This window comes from Camelus dromedarius, chromosome 5 (assembly GCF_036321535.1).
Source record: "Camelus dromedarius isolate mCamDro1 chromosome 5, mCamDro1.pat, whole genome shotgun sequence".
Lineage (NCBI taxonomy): Eukaryota > Metazoa > Chordata > Mammalia > Artiodactyla > Camelidae > Camelus > Camelus dromedarius.
The window spans coordinates 69,259,960-69,287,160 of NC_087440.1; the positions used below are offsets into that span (position 1 = coordinate 69,259,960).

At 40.4% G+C, this 27,201-nt stretch overlaps 1 protein-coding gene and 1 long non-coding RNA gene across 3 annotated transcripts in view; one reads left to right on the top strand and one right to left on the bottom strand.

The window, feature by feature from the left end:
• Positions 1-70: 70 nt before the first annotated feature.
• The window catches only part of ENTPD5 (ectonucleoside triphosphate diphosphohydrolase 5 (inactive)), a 32,166-nt gene continuing 5,035 nt past the window's right edge, over positions 71-27,201 (bottom strand). The window contains exons 4-17 of one of the 2 annotated variants that reach the window (XM_064486105.1): positions 19,251-19,312; positions 17,538-17,823; positions 16,807-16,886; positions 15,045-15,188; positions 12,520-12,595; positions 12,211-12,246; positions 11,772-11,860; positions 11,389-11,468; positions 10,596-10,684; positions 9,596-9,697; positions 8,487-8,627; positions 7,511-7,567; positions 6,696-6,811; positions 71-3,833 (exon numbers count right to left, since the gene is read on the bottom strand). In XM_064486105.1, coding sequence (XP_064342175.1) covers positions 3,747-3,833; positions 6,696-6,811; positions 7,511-7,567; positions 8,487-8,627; positions 9,596-9,697; positions 10,596-10,684; positions 11,389-11,468; positions 11,772-11,860; positions 12,211-12,246; positions 12,520-12,595; positions 15,045-15,188; positions 16,807-16,886; positions 17,538-17,754 — 1,314 coding nt within the window. In that variant the 5' untranslated portion in view covers positions 17,755-17,823; positions 19,251-19,312 and the 3' untranslated portion in view covers positions 71-3,746. The remainder of the gene's footprint in view (positions 3,834-6,695; positions 6,812-7,510; positions 7,568-8,486; positions 8,628-9,595; positions 9,698-10,595; positions 10,685-11,388; positions 11,469-11,771; positions 11,861-12,210; positions 12,247-12,519; positions 12,596-15,044; positions 15,189-16,806; positions 16,887-17,537; positions 17,824-19,250; positions 19,313-27,201) is intronic. The other variant, XM_010976529.3, reaches the window with a different exon arrangement.
• On the top strand, positions 6,749-10,681 carry LOC135321325 (uncharacterized). The gene is made up of 3 exons (XR_010381029.1): positions 6,749-6,864; positions 8,444-10,321; positions 10,544-10,681. It is a non-coding gene; the product is annotated as an uncharacterized LOC135321325 (long non-coding RNA).

The following is a 27,201-nucleotide window of genomic DNA, read 5'->3' on the forward strand; positions in this document are numbered from 1 at the left end:
GTGATAGATAATTTGCTGTAAAGAGGGCATATCAACTAAGCCAAGAAAAAACTCCAAATGAAGACTATGATTTGACTGAAAAGAGCTTTTTATTACTAAAACAAAAATTGCTAAGGTGCTGTCTCATTCATTTTTACTTGTTAGCAATCCTTTCTAAAGAGATGATTTATACAATTAAAAAAAATGCTGGTTGTAAATTTATATAATTTTTAGATAAAGAATTAGAAATAATCAATTGATGCATTTTTGTTAGAACTGCTGTTTTAAAATGTATAACATTAGAGTGCAGAATCAAACAGAAATTGCTTTAACCTTTGTTATAGGTATACTAGACTTTCTGAAAAGAAAACCGGATCTTAAAATGCTAGTTATTACTTCCCCATCACAGCACCATAGTTCAATTTTATTTTTGTTTCCTCTGTGGGACACCATTGTCTGTTCAGTAATAAGACAATAAATAATTTCATTGCACAGGTTTAAAGACCTCAGGAACCAGGTCAAAAGGAAAAACATGATTAGCAGCAGAATTTGTTCATGTTTGGTTGCAGATTGGTGGCTGACCTGGCTGGGAGGTGGGGGTTGGGTGGTTTTGCTGTGCATTTTTGAAGCGCTTACCTCACAGTACCAGAGATGCCTCTTGAAGAGCTTTTTGGATCCATTAGATTTGTCTACTATAAAGAACATCTTGCCCAGAAGTCTGATTTGAAGATAAAAGGAGAAGATAACAGTATGCTTTTGAACCAAGCTAAGCTACTCTTGGGAAATATTTTTGAAGGAATGGGAAATTTTGTTAATTTTCAGGTAAATGCAGAAAATTCATGATACTAGAGTAAAAAAGGTGTGGGTGTGACAAACTTCCCTGGAATCTCAGGAAAATTGTGCCCAGAATGAAAGATGGCAGCTACAGGGAAAAGCTGTTTCACTGCTGGCAGAGTCCAGGAAGGTCACTGTAGTGAAAAAAAGGCCATCTTTCACAGAAAATGAGAAAGTAGCCCAGACAAGGAGAACATGGACTTCAAAAGTATGCCAGCAAAATCAGACAAGACATGAATTTTTAAGGCACACCTTGCAAGGACAACCAGAACCCACAGAGGATGTTCTTCATACGGTGACAACAAACATACAACATCCACTACGTGTCAGGCCATGTCCTAAGTATTTGAAATATATAACATTTACAGAAAGGAAATGTAACCACCATCATGAGACCCTGTAGGACTGTAGGACCCTTTAATAAGAGGCCCAAAAGGCATACCAAGGGATAGAAAGGATATTGTAGACAAATTGTTTTTTCTAAGAAATAAACATTCTCATTACAAACTGCTCCTAAAAATGGATAAGTTGGTTAATTCTCCAGTTGGTCTAATCAAGATTATCAGAAAATATGTAGATATATTTCTGAAGTTACAACGCAGCTACCCAAGTTCTGAAAGTATCTGGGGTGACTGCTGAACAATATGTGGCCTTTATTTACAAGGAAATCTTCAGAGATGTGCTGTGGTGATGAATACCAGGGAGTCTCACCTCTCTGGAGCCATCAAGCTGGAGGAGTGTTCAGTGAACACGGCTAATCTATCTTTTGGGACAACAACTTGGTTTCTAATAAGAAATGGTCTCTCTCTAATCATGTGGAACAACATTTAGTGTGTGATGACTGGCTCTAACACCCTACTTTTCTGACAAAGATGGGAAGGGGTCCAAAAGCCATGTGGTTATGTTAAAGAGGAGACTGAAAGTCTTGGGAGTTTTCCTCAAAAGACTGAAAGGCTGTGGAAGGAGGGATTAGAGCAGAACTAAGACCACTGAGAAGATTGGTAGATTTCAGCTCAACAGAGGGAGGGATTTTTAAACATCAGTGCAATCCCAAAGTAGAATGAGTAATGTTTGAAAACATCCCTAAATGGAAGCTGAATGACAACCAGCTGGAAATGTTAAGGGAATTCTGCAATGGGTAGAAGACTGGATTATATATCTGGGCTGTTTCCAACTGTGAAGATTCTATTTCATTATGTATTAGCATTTTTCAAGGAAAAGACAATAGGTTTAAAGGTGACTTCAGTATAATTAAAAATCAGTGTGTGTTGCGGGGAGGGTATAGCTCAGTGGTAGAGCACATGCTTAGCATGCACAAGGTTCTAGGTTCAATCCCCAGTACCTCCATTTAAACAAAGGTGTGAAGAATGAAAAAAATTTCACATTGAATTGAAAAACTAAAATTTGGGGGATGAGGATATAGAAATTTGCCTAGTTACTTGTACACATCAGATGTTAAATACAGACCCAATGGAATACCTTTAAAAATAAGGTTCCCCAGGAACTGGTGTGAGGGCTGGGTGTATTTAGTACCTTTTGTGAAAAAGCTGAGAGAGTCCACTGTGAAAGCTACAAGTCTGGGGAGATATATTCTGCTGGGAAGAAGCTGAAGGTAAAGAAAAAAGGCAAAGGAGCCAGACTACAGGAAGATCTTTCACATCCAAGAGCACTTGAATGGGCAGACAAGAAGCAAATGATGGTCATGTGGAAAGTACAAGGTAGTGAGTTTTGGGGGAAAGAATTCACAAAATCAAGAGCTCTGAACATTCAAACTCAAAGTGAGAATCCATTGTACTGATGTGGGCCAAAATGACCAACCAAATCCACTGTCAGGTATCCTCCAAAGGGTCTCAGAAACCCTGGACCTAGACAAATAACTTAGATGATGGTAGTTAAAATGATCAGGGGCCAGGGAAGAAACAGAATAAAAGGGCAAACTGAAAAGGGCTATTACCAAAATCTAGATCCCTGACCAGCACAGCCACAGGCCTCTCTCTACAGACCAAAAGTTAAGGTATAGATGCATTTCTTAGAAATACAAAGCAAACAAGCTTAGGATGACAAATTACTATAAACACATTAGCCTGGGAGGAGGTACTGGCACTGAACACACACATTCCTATAAGGCTGGATATGTTCACTAATCCCAGGGTTGACTGATAGAAAGTTGATTAAAAGAAGGTGGTCTACACAAGGCAGCCACACACTCCCAAAATATGTCCCTAGAAACTGGATGTCCTCCTATCTTAAGGCTGGGATCTGCCCCGTTAGGAGTTGCTCTCCACCCCGCTAAGATCTGGGATGGCTCTCCGCTGGCTGATTGGAGCTAACACAAAGCAGGGTCACAACTTCAGATATGGTACCTTTTTTTTTTTCTCTTTAAATTACACATGGAAAGCAAAACCATGTATTTTTTCTTTCTTTTTTAGGGCAGATGAGTGTAGATAAAAGTGGGACAGGGCAAAGATTCTGGAAGAAAGAAATACTGGTGTTGATAGGTCATGGGATTGTAGTCAATCAGCTTAATTTAACGTGTAAGGGGAAAATAAAAACGTTCAAAGGAATGAGGCACTAAAAGAGTTGAAGTGAGATTTTTCTTTGGTTCCCAGGTTTCTGTCCCTGGGTTCTCCAAGGTTAGGTTCCAAAGCTATTCCTTTTGGCTCTTGTGAAACACAAGGAATCTCAAAGATGTAGACACTGGTACCAGCTGTGCACGAAGAGTGGTTAGGAAAACAGTTCACATTAGATGTGTAAAATTAATTAAACCCAACTCTAGACTCTACAAAAGCCCCTTCCTCCTGATGAAACCAGCTGCTGGGCTTCAGTCTAGGCTGTCCCTAGCCCAGCTCAGAACATGACTGAGTCCTCTCCTTTCTCGTTCTTTCTTTAACAAGGTTGTTGGCAAATGCAGGCCTCAGAGGAAGGGCGTGGCCTCAGTGGGAGATGCCTAGAGACTGCAGCAGGTGAAATGTGGCCCCCAAGGCCCAGCCCGTCTCTATGTTGTTCACTTTTTTTGTGAGCTGTTGGGAAGGAGAAAAAAAAGTCTTCACATTTTCATTCAACTCTAGCAAGTACAACATGGGCAGAGAATACCTGCCAAGATCATCCATGAGGCCAAAACCAAGTCTCTGGAGGCTTCCCCAGCCCTCTCTATAAGCTTCCCTCCTGCCACTGCCTATTGCTTCTCCACCTGCCAATCTGATCCCTGAATCTTCTGCCCCAGGAAGTGGTCTCAGACAAGACTTCTAGAAGGACCTATGAGACAGGTTTCTGAATGCTTTCCCTAATCCTGAAACTAAATATAGCAGGTGTCAGGAACAGATTTGGGGTAGGAAAGAACATACTAAGCTTCCTATTTTATACTTTGTAAGCAACTGCATCTTCTTAAGCACCAGCAATCAACCGAGGCATCTGAGGCATTCTAGGCCGGGTCGTGCTTCGATTGATTCAGTTAGTTCAGTGACCTTGGGCAAAAGTTTAAACTCAATGTCCTCAACTACATAACAAGGGGATTAGATTAGTGTTTATCAAATTGTTTTCTTCAGAATCCTAGGGGTTCCTTAGAAGTGATTCAAAGGAGAAAAGAGGGGGAGGGTATAGCTCAGTGGTAGAGCTAGTCCTGGGTCCAATCCCCAGTACTTCTGTTAAATAAATAAACCTAATTCACACCCTTCCCTCCCCAACAAAAAAAACACAAAGGAGAAAAGGAGACAAAAATTGTGAAGGAGTTTCAGGCCCCTTACCTCTGCTTCAACCAGGTAGCTCCATTTGTATCATTTTACTGGCATTCTGCATAAGCTATTGTTGAATAAAGACACCACCATCATCCCCCACCCCCACACAAAGGTTTCGAAATCCGTGGACGGGGTTTAGTCTTTCCGTCTAGTACTAACTTCCTGTGACACAATACTTCTGTGTTGACCTGATGAAATCTGGTCTATAGTCACTGTGTTAAAAACTGGGAAGAATGGCATGGGAATAATTATTCTGAGATTTCAGTCTGTGACACCTGAGTCAAACCAGGTGTCCCCATCCCCATCCCCAAACGCTCCTCCTCTGTCCTCAGGACTTGAGCTGACAACCTAGGGGTGAAGTGATCTCTGGAAAAGGGGATTGCCCACCCCTGATTCAAATTCTGCTGCCACTGAAATAAAGACTAAAAGGATGCTAGAAATGGAAATAGGAGAAAATTGTCCTTATATGACTTGGTTATTGTTGATGCCTAAGCAGAGGAAGTTGTTAACTTAGTATGTTTTGAGGGCTTAGGATGACCTCTCTTATCCACAAATCCGTCAATGTGAAATGCCTACACTAACAATCATACCAATATTAATAATTTACCATGTGCCAGGCATTGTGTTTTATCTCAATTTTCACAACAGCCCTATGAAATAGGCACTCTAATGTGTTTTGAATGAGGAACCTAAAAGTTAGAGAGGGGAAGTAGATCATCTAAGGTCACAGAGCTAGTAAGCTTGCAGAACCAGAACTTGAATCCACATCTGATGGACAACAGAGCCCATGCTTTAAACACTATGCTACACACTCTACTGGCAAGTAACTCAAATTCTCAGCAGGTGTAACAACACACTAAATCCAAATACCTTTGTAGAAATGAATTTATGAAATCTGTGTAACAAGAAATGGGGCAATATAATATAAACTCATCTGAAAATCAGGACCCAGGAAGGGGAAGTGGCAAGAAAGAAGGAGGAGGCTTTGTAAACAAGGTACAGTCTACTTACTGGACCCACGTTCAAAGATGCCTTGTGCCATAGCTATGTTTTTGTCACATCTCCTCTAATAAAGTGTATGCTATTTGAGGACAAAGATTACATCTTAATCATCTTGATAACTATAGTGTACAATTATTCAATTATGCTATAGAAGATAAAGTGTATGGGATGGATGAAACTCAAAATGTGTTTGGAATAGATAAATAAATTACTATAGAAAAGGCTGGAAGACAAAGGGGGACCTAAGACCCAAGAGGCACCAAATATATGAGGCACACATAAAATACACATGACACATGGCATTCAATACTCACAAGGTCTTAAATAAGCACTCGCTGGTGATACCCTTCTGGTCCCTCATGTCCTCTGCCAAACAAAACCATCTAACGGGCTAAGGAGTGAGCTAACGCTACTGGCCAGTGTACTCGTGCCTGTGCTGCTCCAGACAGAGCAAGTCTGTGTGATGGCCCCAGGCACCTCTGTCCTCGTTCCCCCTCAAGCAAACTGCAGTACTTGTAATGTACTATCAGCAGTGGAGAAGAGGCAGGACATACGAACCCAGGATTTGGGAACTAACGCACTGCTGTCCTGCTCGCTCCCTACCCTGTGCGTTCACCTATCCATTTCTTTTCCCTTGCTCCTCAACTGAGTTTTGAAATTGATTTAATAAACCACGTGGCCTGGGGATCTTAATTTGGGCTGCAAGCCTTTCTGCTCAGTGACCTCTGGGATAGCTTGCCTGGTAATATACAGTATATTAACAACTTGAACAACTCAGGGGGTTATGGGTACAACCCCCAAGCACCTGAAAACCGGCATATAACTTTACAGTCATGTCTCTATATCCACAGATTCAAGCAGCCGCTGACTGTGTAGCACTGTAGTATTACTACCGAAAAGAATCCACGTATCAGTAGACCCAGTTCAAGCCCATGTTGTGCAAGGGCCAAGTGTACTTTGAGGCTGCCATTCCAACAAGGTAATTTCCCACATCATGGTGACTTGTACAGTGCCTTGTCCATAGCCTGAATAAAAATACCTCATAATTCCACCTATAGCCACTCTGATTACCAAACAAGTTTTTAACTCTTTCTTTCCAACTCCCAAATAAAAAGACTGTTATGTGACTCTGGTGTCCTCTCTTACCTGTAAGATAGTGCTTCCTGCAAAGCCAAAGCCATCCTTCAACAAGGCTGTGATGTAACTAAGATCCATGCACAGGAAAGGACTGCCTGAGGTGAAGTTTTCCAAGTTATCACATACTGGAGGAGAGAGAGAGTGAAGAATGGCATTCAAGTCTGCAGCCAACTGAGAGGTATATGATTTTCTCTAAATACAGACTGAGAATAAGCAAAGCAGAATGCTCCAATCTCCTGCTCCCAGATGCCTGGGAGTCTCGGAGGTAGAAATGTGCACTGACAGCCTCTGCAGGACCCCAGTTTCTCAAGAACTTGCATATTTATGATGTGACATCTTATCTACTCAAAGGTAGACAGGTTCTAGGTTATTTGCTAAATTTCTATGACCTATTGTTAGGGCTTACTTCAATTAAGTCCCTTAGATATTATTAATGCTGGGGCCCAGAAGACAGGGAAATACCAGTTAGCCCTACTTCGGAGCCAGAGGATGAGATCATTTATTTTTATTTTTGATGGACTCTTTCAAGGAAGCCTCTGTGGCTATTTCCCATATATTTTGGTGCTCAGTGTTTCAGTAACACTGATAACATTCTATTTCAATTTTATAAAAAGGAAGAAAGAAATGAAGAAAGAAGAAAAGGTCTTCACCATTTCTCCAAAGCCCCTCGTATTCTCATATTTTTATTTGCCACTTAATGCTTTTAACTCCTGGCAAAGACAGGAAAGCAGCCTTCTGGGAGGCTTTCAGCTGGCTGAGACACGTCAGATGACTCTGGGCGCAGTCTCGCAGGCTCGCCTTCAAGGGTTTCCACTGACACTTACCTTCCCTTGCTTTTCTTTCAAAATCTTCAACTTTTAAAACACCTCCTTTTTCATAATCTGAAATGAAACAAAACAGTAGTTGACGTCAAAAAACCTTCAAGGAGGGGGAAGGGTATAGCTCAAGTGGTAGAGCGCATGCTTAGCATGCACGAGGTCCTGGATTCAATCCCCGGTACCTCCATCAAAAAACTAACTAAATAAATAAAACCTAATTACCTCCCCCTGCAAAAAACAAAACAAAACAAAACAAAACAAAACAAACCTTCAAGGAAACATAAGAAATTTATCCTAGAAATGTTTATAGTCTATTTTATATTATGTATATTTAACCACAGTTTAAAAATTGGCCCACTGAAAAAACACATTAGAAAATATCTCAGGTCATGACAGCTGACATATATACATTCTCACAGCTAAACAAAATGTATGATTATGATTAAGAAAAAAGTTATAAAGGGGGAAGAGGAAACTTTCTGGGGTGATGAGTATGTTCATTATCTCGAATTTCACAATGGTTTCATGGGTGTATATATATGTCAAAACTTACCAAACTACACTTTTTTTAAATTAAAAAATTATTATTTTATTTATTTGGGGGGGGTGGTAATTAGGTTTATTTATTTATTTATTTAATGGAGGTACTGGGGTTTGAACCCAGGACCTTGTGCATGTTAAGCATGCATTCTACCACTGAGCTATACCCTCCCCTCTTGTACACTTTAAATGTGCATTTTATATCAGTTATGCCTCCATAAAAATGTTAAAAAAAAAGAAAAGACTGCACGTATATTTGTTTAGGCTATCTTCCAGCCCCCAGAGATTCTCAGTCATGTTCACTCTCACTTAGGTGACTAGTGTCACTCAACTAGGGTGACACACAATCAACAAAGCATGTCCAACACTCCTTTTGTCCCATTCCCTTTCCCACCACAGCTTGCCCAGTTTCCTCCCTGGACGACACCTGGAGTGAACTTACCAATCATGTCTGTGTCAACAGCTCGGTCATAATAGTAAGAGAAGGCATAGAAGGAGCTTCTCTGGACCTCATCTGGCTGATGAAGCTTTCCTTGCACCACCCTCAGCACTTCAGTGTAGCAGGGCTCAAAGCCCACCGCCCCTGCTGGGGCAAAGGTGCACAGGAACAAGGTGAGAACGTGAGATGCAAGCTGCTGAAGCCAAAGAAGAAACAGCAGGAGGATCAAGGCGAGCTGAGGCTCAGGACAAAGGGCTCACAGACAAAGCTGGGCAAACTTCTGCAGCCTCATCACCCTGGAGGAAAGGACCCTGCTTCTCCACAGCGGCTCTGTCTCTAAACTGTGTTCACCAAAACCAGCCACAGCCGACCTCAAGCTGCTGCCAAGCACTACGTGTCACAGTATTCATGAGAACGGTAGGCAGAGGTCCGTCTGCTTCCTTCGCTAGAAACATCAAGTTCTTTCTGTGAGTTTAGGTCTATGCCTTTCTTAATACCTAACATCAATTATTCTTCCTGTCATCTTAATTTCCAGTTTTACTATAATTGAAATAGCTAAACATTAATTGAACCCGGAACAGTTTCACCCTGCTGAGGGGCAGGGACTCTGAATACATCAGACTAGGGTGAGAAAAGGTTTCTAAGGGATCTACGATACAGGCAAGGGAAGAGCTGAATGCAGAATGACGGCTGCCTGTTCGCAGTCACCTCACATCACTCCTCAGGGGTATACCAAGATCTATTAGAATTAGTTCCTGCAAAAGACAAGCTTCCCGGGGGCGGAGGGTGGGAAGGGGTAGATGGGATTTCAAAATTGTAGAATAGATAAACAAGATTATACTGTATAGCACAGGGATATATACACAAGATCTTATGGTAGCTCACAGAGAAAAAAATATGACAATGAATATATATATGTTTGTGTATGACTGAAAAATTGTGCTCTACACTGGAATTTGGCACAACATTGTAAAATGATTACACATCAAAAAAAAAAAAAAAAAAAAAAAAAAAAGACAAGCTTCCCTTGAGCTCTGGAAAAAGTTTCCCATGGGACTTTTCCAGACTTGTACTGTAAAAGTAACTTCAACCAGTGAAAAAATATCACTTGCCTTCTTGGTTGCCACCATACTGGTATTTCACGCCCCCAAAGATCCACTCTGCTTCCAGCCATCTCGGTAGACAGGCACTCCGGAAAGTGTGTCCATCGATTCCTGAAAGAAATCAGACCACAAAGTAAGAGGCAAGGGTGGGAGAGAGAAAAAGAGGAAGGCAAGCAAGAAGCCAATAAGGTTGACAGGAATTATCAAGGTGGCAGGAATTCTTAACTCAGGGTTTGTAGATGGGTTCTGTGGGGTTGGTGGACCCCCTGAAACTACAGATAAATTTCTGTGCATATGTGCATTTGGCAGAAGGGTTGATGATTTTCATCACATCTCAAAGAAATCTAAAACCAACAATGGGAATAAGTTACTGCCTTTCTAAAAAAAGGAAAAAATACTGTCCTACTTTTCCCATTGGTTGTTGTGAGATTTAAAGAAAATACACTTGAAAATGTAAACTCTGAAATACTATACAATTATCATCACAATAATACCTTATTGTGAACCATGCACCACACAAAGTACATTAAATGCAAAATCTCTTTTATTTTAAGGTAAAGAAAGGGGCACAGAAAAGTGAGCTAGCTGGCTCCAAATCTCAAGACTGGAACTGACCCTAGTTCTGCCTGACCCCAGAAGCTGAGCTCTTAACCCTTTTACCACCAGTGACGAGAGGAATGGAATTGTTCAGTTATTTCACTTTGTAAATGAACTGCTGCTGCCTGTACCTCCCAGGTAAAACGAAGGGCTTGAGCAAGCTCCTGAGCCTTGAATTTCTACAGATACTTCAGCCTCCTGGCTACAGACCGTTCCTCTATACAAACAGACTTCATGTTGTAAAAGGCTAATAATATATACCCAAACATCTGAACCCATTAAGTAGAAAAGGAATTTGTTATTATTGTGCTCATTATACAATGTTTATTTCCTACTTCTGCATAACCCTTTCTTCCACAGAATCACGGCAGAGGGCGGGTAAAGGCAAGCTGAGCACTGGTGTCACTCTCACCCAACCAGCACCGGTACCCAGACGAACCTTCCGTCTCCAGGGCTCCCAGGGTTGCTAGTCTTGCAGCTTTCAATCCAAATCCCAAGTAACTGTAAAAAACAGGATTGACTAATTTTATGCTGGTCCTGAATTCTCCAGCCTAAAGGTCCTTCATCCAAAAGTAACATGGTTTCTCTGTCTCCCTCTAGAGGGAGGGAGCCCTCTGTGACCTATTCATTTCATGTGGACAACAAGCAGTAACTTCTGCACAATTCAGATCAAGGCCATGCAAGAACTTTCCACTGTTATGATTTAAAGGCCAGAGATAGTGACACTTCCTAGGGTCCCACCCTGGGAACCATCCCCAGGAAATCTCTTATTATCTTACCGCCCAGCCCCACTCTGATCAAATTCTAGGCTGGATTTTGAACGTCTGAAAGTCAGCTTAAAAGGAGCTGATACAGAACTTTGGCCAAACCTTCTCCAAGCATCTCCTTTCTGGAGAAAACCTGACTTACATTGCTTTTACTCCTATATTATTTATCTTTTACTTTTACATTACCTTTTAAAAATTCTTACATTACTTTTTGCTATATCATTGTTAACTATATACTTTTGAGGCCAAGAATGGAGAAATCTCTTGGGTCCCTTGGGCTTTGGTAAGTGGTTTGGGTTTCAGTTAACAGGCCTTCAGGGATTGGCAAAGACTTTGTAAGACTGGTCAGATGCAATAACAGATGTGCAAATGCATTGAAAAGTTAGGAGAATCATACAATGTGAAGTATTATTATTTTTCCCTTGTCCCCCTCCTCACCTATGTGTATAGAGCTTATAAGTGCTGTTAAACATCTCAAAGGAAGTGAGGTAGTCTCTAGGGGTTTGTTCCAGGGTTTTCTGCAAATCAGAAAAAGCAAAAAACTATTCAGGATCGCAATTATCTGAAGATGTTATCACCACTATCTGCATTCCTCCCCCCAAAAAATCAGAGATGAAGGAGACATTAAATTGCTAAACTCACAAAGCTCGAGGAATCAAAGGAACTCTGAACAGTGAGGGGAAGTTCACTCAGTCATTAATTGACTCTACTCAGCCTTTTTGTGGTGGAGCTGCTATCTGAAATGGGCTACCATTTTCTTAGCACCTTGATACACCTGCCAAGTGGGTTGCTAACCAGATCTTCATATGTATATGACTCACCTCAAACTGGGGCAGGAATGTGATTTGGGTAGAGGCCCCCCCCAGGTCCAGGGTCCCCACAGTCTCCTGGCTGTGGCTATGCAGCTGACCTGTGAATGAGAGCCAACTCTGAACATCTTTGCCTCCTAGACAGCCCAACGCTCCTCTGTTTCCGATTTCTCCTGCTTTTGTCATATATTGGAGGAATTCTGTAAATATTCCACTGTTCCCCAGCCCCAAACGCTGCAGGCAAATGCTAAACTACAAGGACTCTTGCTGCAGCTGAGGCCTTGAAGGCAGGTAATAAACATTAACTTCCTGTCTTTCCTCCCCCACCACTTTTTTGTTTCTTAAAAACAAAAGAAAGAATAATACAGGGGAAAAATTAAAGAGGTATTTTTGTTCCCTGATCATGTGTGAAACCCAGTTAAGGTCTTAGATAAACTTAAGAATGTATTACCTGTCAGAAAATTCACAGTAACCCAAGCTAATATGCCTAAAAAAGAAAGACAACGATCACATCCAGAGCATTTTCCCCTCTTACCTGGCCCTATCTTTGTTCTTTTTCTCTCTAAATTTCATGTCTAAAGCACACATTTCCCTATCCTCATCCTTCCATTCCTGCTACCCCGTTTCTCCTTGCTTATTTGTTCTCCTTACTTAGTTCCTTTTTCTTCAGCCCCTCCATCTCTGTTCCTGGTTCCTTTAATCAGATCTTTTATTAACCCTGGCCCTCCCCTGCTGGAATATATAACAACACCTCTCCCACCTTCATAGGATCCATCCATGATGCTAACACTGTCATCTGGTACCAGGAAAGGTGACTTCTTGAAGATCTCTTTTACCTAGAGAGAAAGGAAAAAATCTGGATTCCCTAAGGCAATAGAACGGATCTCCATATTCTGGCTGTATCCTATAATGCTTAGAAAATTACACTCTTCATTTTTCCTAGATAAAAGTTTAGCAGAACTCATTCCTTTTCCCTACAAAACTAGAGAAGGAACTAGGCAAGCCATTATTGGTTTCTTGTAAAAATAAAAACACAGGGATTCTTTAGATTTTCAAATAAATCTCAACCAAACCACCTACATTTATAGGTGAACTGGACCTAGAGCACACATTTGACCTTGTCAGCTCAGAATCAGGACTCTGTAATTTTTTTTAAACACCTGATTAATTTTACTTGAACACATACTGGAGGCTATTGAGGACCTTTTCCCACTCCATCTCTTAGATGAACAGATAAATTGGGATTGTAGAGAAGCCTGGCCTGGGTGGCTCCTGAGGATACAGGAAAGTTTCTGCTGCTCTCCTATCAAATTCTACAGGTCTCTGCCCTCCTAGTAAAGGAACTCATGCCCATGAGCTGAGGTACTCTGCTGTCAGCCAGACAGAGCCTAGCATGTGGCTGGGGCCTCAGGAGTCTAGAGAGACCCCAGATCTAGATCCGTTTATCCTATTTTAGGAGCTGGGAATGAGATCCTACACAAATGCTTTTGACTCTCCATAAGTATAGGCCAATGATATGGGTGTTATCTCTTCTTTTTATATGAGTATCATGGCAGGTGGGAGGATTTACAGCTAGGAATAGGAGGAATTCTAGTCTTATCTGCTTACATTTCTGATGGGATGAACACTTCATGCAGGGACCTCTGGACCTTGTTTCTATGAGGAAAAGTCAGTTAAGTGATTCAAAAACAATCTTTTAAGAAGAGGATAGAGAAGCACATGGGGCTAAATACAGAAGGACTTTCTGCTCTGGCTCCCTTCACCCTTCACCTCTCTCCCCTGCCCACAAGTTTACTCAGTTTACTCTCAACATAGCAGCCAGAGTGGTGCTTCTGAAACAGACGTCAGATCATGTCTCTCCTTAGCTCAAAATCCTCCAGTGGTTTCCTCCTTAGAGAAAAAGCCAAAGTCCTAACACCCGCCCTCATGTGTCTCCGACCTCACCTCTTACCTCCCTCCCACCACTCACTCCCCTCTGGCCGCGCTGACCTCCTGGATGCCGTTCCTTGAACACATCAAGATCGTTCCTGCTTTAGGTTTTTGCACCAGCTGCTTCTTTAGCCTGGAATATTCATCCTCCAAATGTCTTGTATAGCTTGCTCCCCATTCCCCTCAATCTCTGATCAAATGAATCTTACCAATGAGGTCTTTCCTGACCACCGTATTAAACAGCATCTCCACTGGCCACCAGCACCAGCATTCCCCATCGGCCTTGCCCTGCTTTATTTCTCTCCATAGCGTCTATAGTACCTGACATACTTTGTATTCACTCATTTTCTGTCTCCTTCAACTAGAATCTAAGGTCCATGAGGATGGGGTCAGTGACCCTTTTGTTTCCTGTTCTCTGTCCCCAGTAACTTCACCAGTGTCTAGTACATAGTAAGCACTCATGTGCTGAATAAATGAATGAATGAGTACATGAATGAATGATGAATCAGGACTCGGACTCTCTTGTAGACACGTTAGGCAGTTTGTCCGTGAACAAGGGACTGAAGGCCTCTGTGCGGACAAACAATGGATTTGGAAGACTGAATTAGCATACTTGTAAAACAGAATCCGTTTCTGCTGTGACATTTTTGTTATAACAAAATTTTGCCTATAAACATTCTTCATAATATTAAATCTTATTAATTTACATGTTCTTTGCATAATAAAAATGTACCATAAAGTCAAAAAAAGTCCTAAAAAATTCTCTGTAAAGTTTCGGTCAGAGAATTGAAGTAGGCAATCTTTATAAATCACTTTTAAATTCCATTATTCTTTTCAAAAACTTTATGCTGAGAGGAAAGTGTCACACAAAAAAGACAATATAAACTATATGATTCCATTTATATGAAACGTAAGAAAAGCAAAACGAATCTATAATGACAGCAGATCAGTGGTCACCTGGTTTCGGGGAGGGGGAAATTCAATGCAAAGGGGCATAAGGAAAGTCCTACATTTGTAAACACTCATTTAACTGGACACTTAAAATGGATACATTGAATTGTATGTAAGTTATTCCTCAATAAAGCTGATAAAAACAACTTCTATAATTCTGCTTTAACAAGTTGGAGAATTAAGAATATCATGGACAGGAAGTACTTTCAACTTTTTAGGAAAAACTCAAGCATTTTTTAAATGTAAATAACCAGCTATAACAAGAGCCCAGAGTCACCACAGTGCTTTAGCAATGGTGCAATACTGAAGGTGGCAGTAACACTCCAAAGGGCTAAATACCCATAAAGAAAATATTCATATAGGGAAAAAGAATTATTCAAGATGCAGAAGATTTCCAAAAATTACCTCAAAGAGCAGAGCCTGGGCTTTCTCTTCTGGCAGTAAGCGCAGTCCTGCTGTTGCCTTCAGGACCACCGGGGTCCTCTTCCAGTGACTTCGGGGGATGGAGTCTTTGGCCACTTCTAAGAGTTCTTGAACAGACTCCGCACCCTTCAAAAGAGATGACCCACGTGTCCAGTGGACAGTCCATTCAGTGGAGCTTGTCTACCCCTCAACATGCCCTCTGTTCCAACCCTCCTCTGCTCTGAAGAGGAGAGACTGAGAGAAGTGGATTCTTTGAAGAAGGAGAAGCCATTTCATTTTAAGTAATAATAAAAATGATTCTTTTGTAGTCTGGTCACTTTAATTGTTATTTTGTGTCTCATACAAAAACTAGCTTCAGGCCAGAAAGTTGGTGTAGCGAAGGGAACAAGGTTTGGAGTTAGAAGACTTGGTCGCTAGTCCTGTGGGCTAACATAGGTCACATGGCCTTCCTGGGGCCTGGCTTCCTCAGCTGGGAGATGGAGGTATGCCTCGTACCATTACACAAGACTGCTGTGTGCACACGATGAGGCGGACCTTGCAGAGCTGCTACACAGATGCTAGCTGCAGCTGTTATTACGCTACACCTTTTATGATCTCCGTAAGGACAAAACAAGTCAGGTTCATTTTTGCATTACCAGCATGTACATGCGTGGTACACAGCAGATGCTCAAATTATGATAAATTAAAAATTATTATTTTAAATCCATTGTTTCTCTTAAGTAAACATCTGTTCTGACAATACACTGCCTCTTAATCATTATAATTATTAGCAACCACAACACAATTTTATTCTCCAAATGTCAAGTCAGTTTCTAATAATGTAGTTATGTTCAACAGCTCCTAATTTTCTAGCACATTTGCCACTTGTCAATGGTGAGCTGAGAAAACAAACATCCTCTCGATTTTTCAAGTTTAAGCCATTAAAAATTTTTTTTTTTCTTCTTGTTTTGGGGGGGGTAGTTTGATTGATTGATTGAGTGATTTTAATGGAGGTGGTGGGGATTGAACCCAGGACCTCATGCATGCTAAGCATGCACTCTACCCATGAGCTATATCCTTCTCTCCAAGTTCAAGTCATTTTTACCATCAGGTTTTCCTTTGGTTAATGATTACACTTGTGACACTGAACAATACCTTCATGTCTGCTACCAAAGTTCAACATTCCACCCTATTCTATTTGATTTTGGTGTGGCCTGTGACACCCTGGGTGCTGCAGGTTGTGAGAGCTCAAATGTGAAATACAGTCACGACAGAACTGTACATTTGTCCTCTATTACTGAAGATTTCCGTTGTCATGGATTCTTGCCTAATTGCTAGAATATGGTCCTGCCCTGTGTCAGGGCACTCTGAAATGGAGTTTATTGGGTTTACACTCCCTCAACTGCCATGTGTAAACCTCCTGCTTTATAGAGAACTTCATATCCATCTTCTGCATCTATATTAATTGATGCAGTTGATAGCTTCAGCTCAAAATCTTTAACAGTATATACAAAGTGGGTAATCTCTTTAAAGATGGTGTTATCCCTGCATGGCCACAATCTACTTTCATACCTCCTTCCACCCAAGCCCTGATCAGCCCAGGGTGTACAATTACTGTGATTCAGGAGATTAGATGAGGACAGAAAACTGACTTCATACACAACCTCAATATCAGTAGTGAACGGCATGAGATATTTAACAGCAGGGGTGTGATAGACTTAACAAGGCATTCGTGAATCTAAGCATCTAATTGTAAAAAACTCACCTGCTTAGGTTGATCTACAAAAGCAGAAAGTCCTGGCTTCACAGAATCAAAAATTTCCCCTTCCAGAAATGGAAGCTGTCCTATTTTGTCCATGGAACAAAACAGAAAGAGATGGCTGAGTACCAAAAATTAGGCTGTTTCGGATACTGGGCTCTGTACGATATGACTATACTAGATTAACCTGCTGTTTCCTCAAGCTATTCCAAGTTATTCCACCTGTGAGGAGTGGCTTGCAGGAGTACTGGGTAGGGAGATAGAGGATGAAAAGTAATCACTGATGGTCCTTCTGCCATTTCTCTGCTGGACACCTAGCTTCTACTCCTTTCCCTAGACTTGTGAGTAACCTGAGGATAGAACACTGAAAATTCAGAAAAAGTTAATCTTTAGGATCCCCTCACTCCTTCTCCAAGGATGGTAGTGATCTTTCTTTCAAGACCACTCTCAATATTTTGGACCTTGGATTATTAACCACCCTTATAGAAAAGGAAAGATAAATTACAGCTATACTTCTTGGACACATGAGTTTCAGACTACAGGCAGTCCAGATCTCTCTTAATTTCACAATGAATTAAATCATCTGTGTTCAGTTATAGTCCAAAGTGTTCTCTGAAGAAAGACATTCAGTAGCCATAAGACTCCGTAATTGACATCACACACTCTCAGCACGTTTCTGGGAGGAGATGCTAAAGTGTGGATTTATAGGGTCTGGTAAGTGTACCACTTGCACTTACCTGGTATCTTCTGCACAAATGTGTAAACATGAATTCGAGTTCCAGTGCTCCCTGCATCAAACATAATTCCATACAAGGTGCTGGCACTGACATTGACAGGACACATGGAAGACAGGAAGACACCCTCAAACCAAGTCTGCTGGTCTCTGTGGAAGACAGTGCTGCAAACACAGGATGCCACCAGCACGAAGAAGGCTGCCCCCCAGGAAGTGGCCATTCTCTTCCCAAGATGTGGTGAGTGTAGGCTTTTGTTACAGAAGCAGTGCTGTGCATACACCTGCAGTGGCTTATAGGACAGAGGTACACAAGGTTAGACCAACTGGCTTTTTTGTTTACACCTGTAAAAGAAGAAACACCCATTACAGAAATCCCACCCTCTTCCCCAAGGTGCTCATTCTCTATTCCTAATAACCAGCACAACAAGCTGGACAAGGGAGGCATATGCTCTTAGCACCTTTTCTGAAGGATATCTGGTTGCAAAAGGAAACTGGGATTGAAAATGTATTTTCCCATACTCTGCTTTTAACTGTAGGGTGGATCTCACTTATTCAAAGGCTCTCTCTGCTACCTTGCTCCCAATGTTGAGCCTAATTTTCTTCTTATTTTTACAATTTTGTCTTTAGATCATATACTGACACTCCTTCTCTTTTTTCTTTCTGATTAATAGGTAAGAAGCTTCAATTCCTGAATTAAAGTATAGTTAAAAAAAAGTTATAAAGTCCCTAACATGGGGTGTTCACAGACTTTAAAAATCAGGCCACTGGACTGCCACCTGTGACCGACAATATCGCCAGTGGCTTGCACATTCAATGACATTTTAAGGGAATAAATCAACTTAATTCAAAAAAACTTAAACAAACCATTATGGTTTCTAAAACATCCTTCACAGGTTTCAGGCCATGCTGTCCCCGTAAGAACTTAGAGCAGATGGGGAAATTAAGACAGAAAGCCTCAACGACTTGCTGAAAGTCATCAAGCAGGTCAGCGGAGAGTTATGGCAAATTACTGCTTGTATTTCTTAAAGTGCCCTCAGCAAAGACAAAAACCTTGTAAGTGCTTAGCATTATTTGCTTTGGATTTATATATTACAGGAGGTTGGAGACAAATGATGCAGAATGCCTAGAGTAAGGTTACATGGAAAAATGTCTCCTGGATAGGCTGTATTTTCTCCTGGTATTAATGAAGAATGCCATGTCTGTTCTCTAACATTTAATTGATGTTTTGCACTTTGGTCAAAACAGTTTTGGGTGTTCTGACCCAGCTTTCACCTCTGGACTTCAGTGTAAGTCATAGTTACTTGTTAAACAAGATCTAACTCTAAAGTCCCCACTTCCCAGTCCCCTTATCTCTAATAGATACTTGGTGTATTTGGAGTATAGAATGAGAATCCTTAATCATTCTCAAGTTTGTTGATCTCTCGGGGTTCCTTTTATCAGAATGTCTCCCTCCCCCATATTACATAAAATAAAGCAAATTACAGTTAATTGCATTCGTAATGTAAGACTATTTAAAATAACAAGTTGTTCTGAGGTAGTACGAAGGCAGAGTTAGAATTATCTGTCTGAACACTATTCAAGGCTGAACTTCTACCCTGTAGTTAAGAACGAGAGCTACTGGCTAGGAAATGAAAACTTAGAACCTCAAACAAAGGAAAGTCATCCCAGAAAATCAACCACAGCAACAGGGCAGCTGCCTGGCCAGATTCATACTCACATCTTAAATCACTCCTTTTGGCTGATTCTTTTGCAGCAACCAGGTTGGTCATGTAGATTAACCTAAATAATTGAAAACAAAAACCACCTTTTCAGATTCTGAGTATTAACAAATCATTGCCTTCTCCAGAGCTCAAGCCGTACTCCACACTCAGTCCCTTCTCTCCCTGAGGAAGGGTATTATGGCCCCCCAGTCACCGGCCTGCTTCCATCGCAGTGATTGATTCCACAGCAGCCTCTTCAGGGCTCACTCATATTTTCTCTATTATTGTGGCTTCTGAAAAAACCTCTCCAGCTTCTACTTCCTTTAAGCAAATATTTGTTTTTCTTCCAAAAGAAATTTCAAGGGAAAAAAAATGTGTACTAGGTATCTGTTTTCATGAGGTGAAAACTGCAGAGTCATACCAGGTGTTCCATGTAAAACTAAACAGTAGATTTTAGAGAAAGCAAAGGAACACAGAAAACGCCCCTTCTGCTCTCAACCTCTACCTCCTAACCCCACTTCCAACCTCATTTTTCTTCAAGATTAAGTATTTTAAGAATGCTATTAGAAAGGCTACAACTTAGAGCATATAGAATGGCGCCCTATTTCATGACACCAGCCTACACTGCTTAGTCTTTGCTCAAATATCACCTCAGTGAGACCTTCCTTGTCTACTATATTTAAAATCGAAACCCACCTGGTCACATACACGTCTTCTGCCTTCCTTCCCTGTTTTTTTCCACAGCACTTCTCACCTTCTAGTACACTATTTAATTTACTACTTCTGTTTTTTTTTCATATTCCCTGTTCCAACTCCCCTCCTTCTTGTGAGCTATACATGTATGAGCAGGTATTTTTCTGTTTTGTTCACTGATGTGTTCCTGGCATACTGCAGGTGTTTGAGTATGTTAAATCCTTCTGGAGGGATGAACAGTGATCTAGGGACTCAGGGACTGGATCTCACCCATTTAATAAGAATATAAAGTTGACTTCTTTTCAAAAGGAAGTTAATTACCTACCCATTGAAGTGAAGTTTTACACTGAACATCCAGTATGACTGTGCAGTTTTTACTTCATGAAGAACATGATTTCAAACTTCCAAGGAAGCATTGTTTCTCCAGTGTGTCAATTATATAAAAAGCTTTCTATGCTATTCAAAATAACATACATAGTTTTACTTTCTACAGACTGGAGAGTATACATACCAGTATGTTAAAATCCACTCCCTTCAGAATTGGTCTCCTCAGTATCTCTCATTCACTACCTCCTTATTCACTCAACAAAGCCCCCTCTATAATTCTTTAGAGACTTTGGTGCCAGCTAGTGTTTGTCACTATGCCCGTCTCCTTCCAAGGTCTTTTCAGTGTATCTTTGTCTCCGCAGTAAACACTAATCCTCCCCACTTAGCCGTCCCAGAACTGCACACTCTGGATTCCCTCCCTCCTTGTCATCCAGAGCCTGGGAGGCCACAATCCCACAGGACCTGGGCCCCATCTGGGTGCTCACCTGCTTGTGTCTGCCCGATCCCTGTGAAAGCTTGCTTTCACTATTGATGTCTTTTGCTCTTTGCTCCTGTTTCAACCCTTCTGAATCAAACTGGCTTCATGAACCACATTCACCTTTGTGCTAGTTTGCAACTAATTGTGTAGCATTTTGCTAACTCACTCCCTTCTTTATCCTTCACTCCTCCCGTACCAACCTTTTTTCTAAGTACACATGATTATCTGGTTCATCTACTTTCATGTTAGTTAACTAACTGTCAACTAGTAGAATTATTGCTTATTGGGCTGAAGTTGCTCAGGAACTGAATTCTGTGTTGTTTTTACACAGGAGATTATAGTGAACAGCACTCCTTGATAGCTTCTTCCATCCTTGAGATGAATGCAGAAAGCTGGCATTGAATTGTCTAGTAAGCACTACTGAGTGGCTAATATATACCAGACACTATGCTGGCTTCTACATACAAAAGAAAAATCAGATATAGTCCCAGCTATTGGGGAGATTTCAGCTTACTAGAAGAAACAAACAAATAAATCAACAGCTATAGCGTACTGTGGCAAGTTCTCTGACAGAGCTATGCACAGGGTGTGACAGGAATGGATGTTAAGAGTACATAACTCATCTTAGAAGGGGAAGGCAGGAGGTGCGAAAAGACTGAGAGGCTTTCCAAGGGATGAGAGGCATAAGCGGGTCCTGAATCAGAGGCAGGAATTACACAGGGGAAGGGACAGGAGAATTCTGAGGACTTCAAATATTACAAGTTCTGTATGGGTGGACTACAGAGATGTACCAGAATAGAGGTAGGTGTGGGAAAGAATGGTTCTGGAGGCATCAAATCAGATTTCAAAATGTATGGACTTGCTTTCCTTATACAGTTCCATGGTGACACCTGACTGTTACTCATATCTTTCTATTCCTCCCAAAGCAAACAAACATAAACATTGATTGACTTGAATAAAATGACAGTATTTTCCTACAGTGTAAAATAATGGAGTGGGAGAGGTGCCTAGAAAGGTCTACCAGAAAGTCTGAAAACAGTGAAACGTAAAAGCTCCCACTGCCGGTTCTTCTGAGTTCCATGGCAAAGCTGGCTTTAACAAAGTTAAAAATTAAACACAACGCAAGTTTAAAATGTAACTAGAATGAAAATTTTAAAGAACAAGCTGAACCATGGGAATAGATTAGTCAAACCACCTACAACATAAGTTAGTCAAGCAAAGTAAAACTAAGGTGGGTCCAATAAGGTAAGTCTGAGGCAGATTTCAGCATAGTGAGCAACACCTTATTTGAGGATGTAACTTAAGACCTACATATCCAATACTGAGAGCCAGAGCCCCGGAACACCTTGTTATTTGAAGAGCATCTAAGGTGAAGGTACAAGGTATCTTTTGTATTCCCAAAGCTAAGTACTGAGCCTGGAACATGTCAAACATCAGTAAATGTGTCCTGAATAGACTTGGTGCAGCTGGGCTAAGGGTATCTACAGACAGGAGCACTGGGCAGGGAGTACCTGTTTTCCTAGTGTCTTACTATGGCCAGGTATCACATCCCCAATTCCCCACTGCCCCTCCAAACCAGCCCAGAGGAGTGCTATTCTAGGAAGTCTACTTAATCACATCATTCATTTATCCCATTCTAGAAATTATCAGTTGTCTAACGTTACTCATAAATGCAGCATGAAAAGATGAATCATCTTAGACCTGCCCTTTAAGAGACTGCAGGAAAACAGGAAAAAGACACATGCCCATTTAATTACCCCTGTAAAGTTAAAATGTGACAAGTAGCACAGTTCTATGCTCTGAGAGTAAAAGCAAGGAGAGATTACGTCCAGCTGGATGATCAGAGAAGGCTATGTGAAAGGTGGCATTTGAGGAGGGTAGTAAGGAGGAGAATTAAAGAGGAGTGATTTCCAGGAAAAAGAAATAATATGAACCAAGATATGGGCATAGAAAAGGGATGGGGGCCCTTGGGGAATAGTGAACAGATCAGTTTAACTGTAGTAGGAAATAAAGTTGGAAAGCAAACCTGAGATCAGATAGCAGAACACACCAAATACTAAGGAATTTAGACTTCACTTTGCAGGCAATGGGAAGCTATTCAGAAATCTGAGTAAGAGAGTGTCAAAAATATGAATCTAGCAGTTACATGTAAGAAGGATTGGGGTGGGGCACCTTGGTAGGCTCCACCCACTTGTCTAATTCTACAAATGTTTACTGACGCCTACTAAGAACCAGCTGCCTGAGAATTAAAGGTGAATTAACAGACTTTTTAAATTCAAGATGCTCAGAGTCTGGCAGAGGTGACAGATATACATACAAATAACCACATCTTTTAAGTTAATCATAAAAGTGCTAAAGGAGCCCAAAGCACAGATGATTAGCCCTATCTAGAGGATTAAGAAAGGCATGAGATGACATTTGAACTGATCTGAAAAATGAACAGAAGTAACTACATAAATAACAGAGACACATAAACAAAGACCAGAGGGACCATAAAAAGATGAAGACAGGCAGTAGGGAATTATGGATAGTTTGATTTCATTTTTAAATTTCTTCAAAATGAAAACAAAAAGGAGAAGATTAGAGTGAAAGAGGGTATAGGAAGGTTAGCATTTAATGCAGAGGGAAGACTGTGGCCATAGGAACATAAATCTGAGCTAACAACAATAATATCAGCTAATATTTATTGAGACCTTAATAAATAAGTGTGTGAAGTATTTTACATGAATTCTCATTTTATCTCACAATACCACTCTGTGAGGTAGGTTCTATTATTAACATCCCCATTCTAGAAATAAGAAAACAGGCCTAAGTAATTTAAGAGCACACAGTAGTTAAGTGAAGAAAGTCAGAAGTCAAACCCAGATGGTCTAAGTCCAGAGTCCTACAGTTTTAACTGCTAGGTCACAGGAAGAGTCACCAGTATGGACTAGGGAAGGTTGAATATGGGGGTGGGGAGGAGAGTGTAGAGCCGAGAGGGATGGTTAGAGATGACGCTGGAAAGTTAGACTGGCATCAGGATGTGAAAGTCTTAGTGGTTTGAGCTCCTTTCTGTGCATGACCAAGAGGTTTTGATCTGTTTCCTGCCGGTCTACCTTCACTGCATTTCCAGAATCTGACCATTTCCATCACTACCACCTTGGCCTGAGCCACCACCATCTCTCATGTGATTTACTCTAATATTGTCCTAACAGATGTCTGCTTTTACCCTCACTCCTCTAGATTCTGTTTTTAACAAGCAACTAACATCATCCTTTTAAAACCTTCGTTAGAATAAGTCGCTCCTCTGCAAATCCAGCAATGGTTTCTCATTTCCCTCTGGGTAGAAAGTCCCAACAACAGCCGTCATGGATCCACCTGTTCTGCCTCCCACCCCATTACCTCTCTAATAGTTTTCACCTCTCTTGCTCCACCCACATCGACGTTTGTGCTGAAATGTCACACGTGTTCCTGCCTTAGGCCTTTGCTCTAGCTGTCCCCAATGCCTGGTACAATCTCTTCCCATACATCCACTTGATCAATTCCTGTAACTCCTTCAAATCATTGTTCAAATGACACTTCCTTATTGAGGCCTCTCTTTAATACCATAACCTCCCTCCTCATGTGTCCCCTATCTGTCTGCTTTCTCAATATCCCTTTTTTTGATCTACTTTTTTTCTCCGTACTACTTACCAATTCTAATATTCTAGACAGCTTATTTACTATACTTATTATCTGTGTTTCTCTGATAGAATATAAACTCCTTGAGAGCAGAAATCTTGTTTTGATGCCAAAGCACTTAGAAGACTCTCCAAGAAGATGCTCAATACAAAGTGACAATAGGAATAAACTGCAAAGTGACATAAAAAGGGAGAATACTTTAATAAGTAAACAAAATGTTAAGAGAGAATGTAATTAATTAATATCTAATCTAGTCAAACTAATTTGTTTTAGGAGAAACTGTAATTTTATTTTTCTGAATCTACTGGTTCTATAGCTAAACTGAATTTCTTTAACCAAACACATTCAAATTGTTAAAACTATGATAAAGTAACTTTCCAAAAAAAAAAAAAAAAAAAACCTAAAGGGTACTAAACATTGTTTACATTGTCCAAATTCTCTTCTGTATATCAAACCAATAAATATTATAATATGCTGTACATTAGTTATCTATTGCTACACAACAAATAACCCCAAAACTTAGTTCCTTAAGAGGACAATAAATATTATCTCATAGTTTCTATAGTTCAGGAAACTGGGATTGACTTAATTGGACAGTTCTGGTTCAGGGTCTCTCATGATACTGTAGGCCAGGGCTGCAGTCATCTGAAGGCTTGACTGAGGCTGAGGCTCCACCTCTAAGCTCCCTCACTCAGTGGCTGGCAAGCTGATCTTGGCTGTTGGAAAAAAGCCTCAGTTGCTTCCCACTTGTGCTCTCCACAGGGCTTTGAATGCCTTCACAACATGGTGGCTGGCTTCCTCCAGAGTGCAATTCCAGAGAGCAAGGCAGAGGCAGCAATGCTTTGTGTGACTTAGCTCTGCAGATCATACACTATTACTTTCCCCATGTTTCACTGGTCGTACTGACTAACTCTGACACAATGTGCAAGGGGACTGAATATTAGGAGGCATAAATATTAGGAGGTGAGGCTCACTGAGAGCCATCTTGGAGGCTGGTTGCTGCAAGTTATAACCAGTGTTTGTATAATATTTTGTGTTCAACTCCCCCCCCCCAGCTTATACATATTTCTATTAACACAACTTATATATTCCTTGTTTTAGAAACTATGTTATTCCAATATTAACTCTTAAAAATTAAAAATATAATGCACTTTAAAACTCTCTGAAAATATCATATCCCACCACTGAAGCCTTCCATTTTTTTCTGTTACAGTCCCAACATTTTACTTAAGGAAAAGAATTAAAGTCAGAAAAATAACTCACACAATGTCCTGCTTGTTCCTAAGGATGACAATGAATTTAAGCACTTTAAATAAAAGTCAGATAATTTCAGGAAAGAGTGGGAAGAAAAGTAATGAGTCATTACTTTTAAGACTACAGACATCAGTTAATAATTGAATAATAAAAGTTAATGTGGTTGGCTGAAATCTGACCACTTTGTCCAAAGTGATGAACTAGTAGTGCATCAATTCTAATTCCTTTATTGATTAATAAAAATTAAATACTAAATCAAGGAAGATATAGAGTGAAAATATGTATATTAACAAAATAGCAAAAATGTAAAAAATGTAAAAGAAGAAAACAGAATAGCAACTTTCTTCATGCTAAATGCAGGAAAAAATTTCTAATCATACAATGGTTACTGAAGAGATATTTGGTAGAAAGGGATTAAGACTGACAACTGGCACAGGTTTGAAAATCACTGAAAAGCTTTATAACAAGCATTTTTCAAATATTAACTAGACAAAAAAGGTTTATTAAAAAATCAATTTTTATGAGATCGTTGCCAAAGAGCCATAAGATCTGTGAGCACGGACACTACAAGGGAGCAACTGAACAGGAAGAAGAATTTCCCAACAATATGAGCTGTCTCATAGTGGTGGGGAGAGAAGAATTCTTGCCCCAAGGGCTCAGCTGAAATATGATCACATTGTCCAAAGTGGACACAATCACAATTCGGACAGCTGGTTTAAGGTCCCTCCAACACTAACATCAAATACTCTGACTCTCAATAAAGGAATTAGAACTGATGCACTGGTAGTTGCCAACAAAAATAAAATTATTTCCTATAAATAGATGACTTCTTTCTGTACTTTTCTCCATTTTAATCAAAACAGCATTAGACATGTGTCAAAAGGCCCATTCTGAACAATGAAACCATCTGAGTCTTATTCCGACATGAGCTCAGGCGGTGCATGATTTCATCCTTCATTGTTTCAGGCTTGACTTAGCTACAATAATCACTGCACAGGAAAAGCTTTTGCTATTGCTGCCTCTCCTCAGAAGTCACAAGGCCTCTTCTTACTTATTCATTAAGGGAAGAAAGTCCTTTAGGGAAGAAGATACTATTAATCAGGAGGGGATTAATACTGCCCCAATGAGCAAATGTAATGAAAAAACAATGATAAACTCTCTCTGCCTCCAAATCCACATTCACTGTGGGAGGCACTTATTTGCAGAAGAGTAATTGCAAGGATCAGTGCCATTTGTCACTGTTTATACTGGAGTTTGTGGGAAGAGAAGTGGAAACATATTTTCCCTTTCTTGTTATCAACTGAAAAACAGCTACTCCTTCAAACATGTTGAATTAAAATGAAAAACATGAGAAAGGCAAATATTATAATCATACCCCATGTATAAAGCAAAGAATAGTGACTCCAGATAAGTACTGGTCCTCAAATATGTCTTTAAAATGCTTCCTCTCTAAATACCATGACATTTTAATTTTAAAAGTGTTTGGTAACAATGTTTCTAAAGTGACATATTTTATTTATGGTTCATGGTTATGATTATGATCATAAGTTAAACGT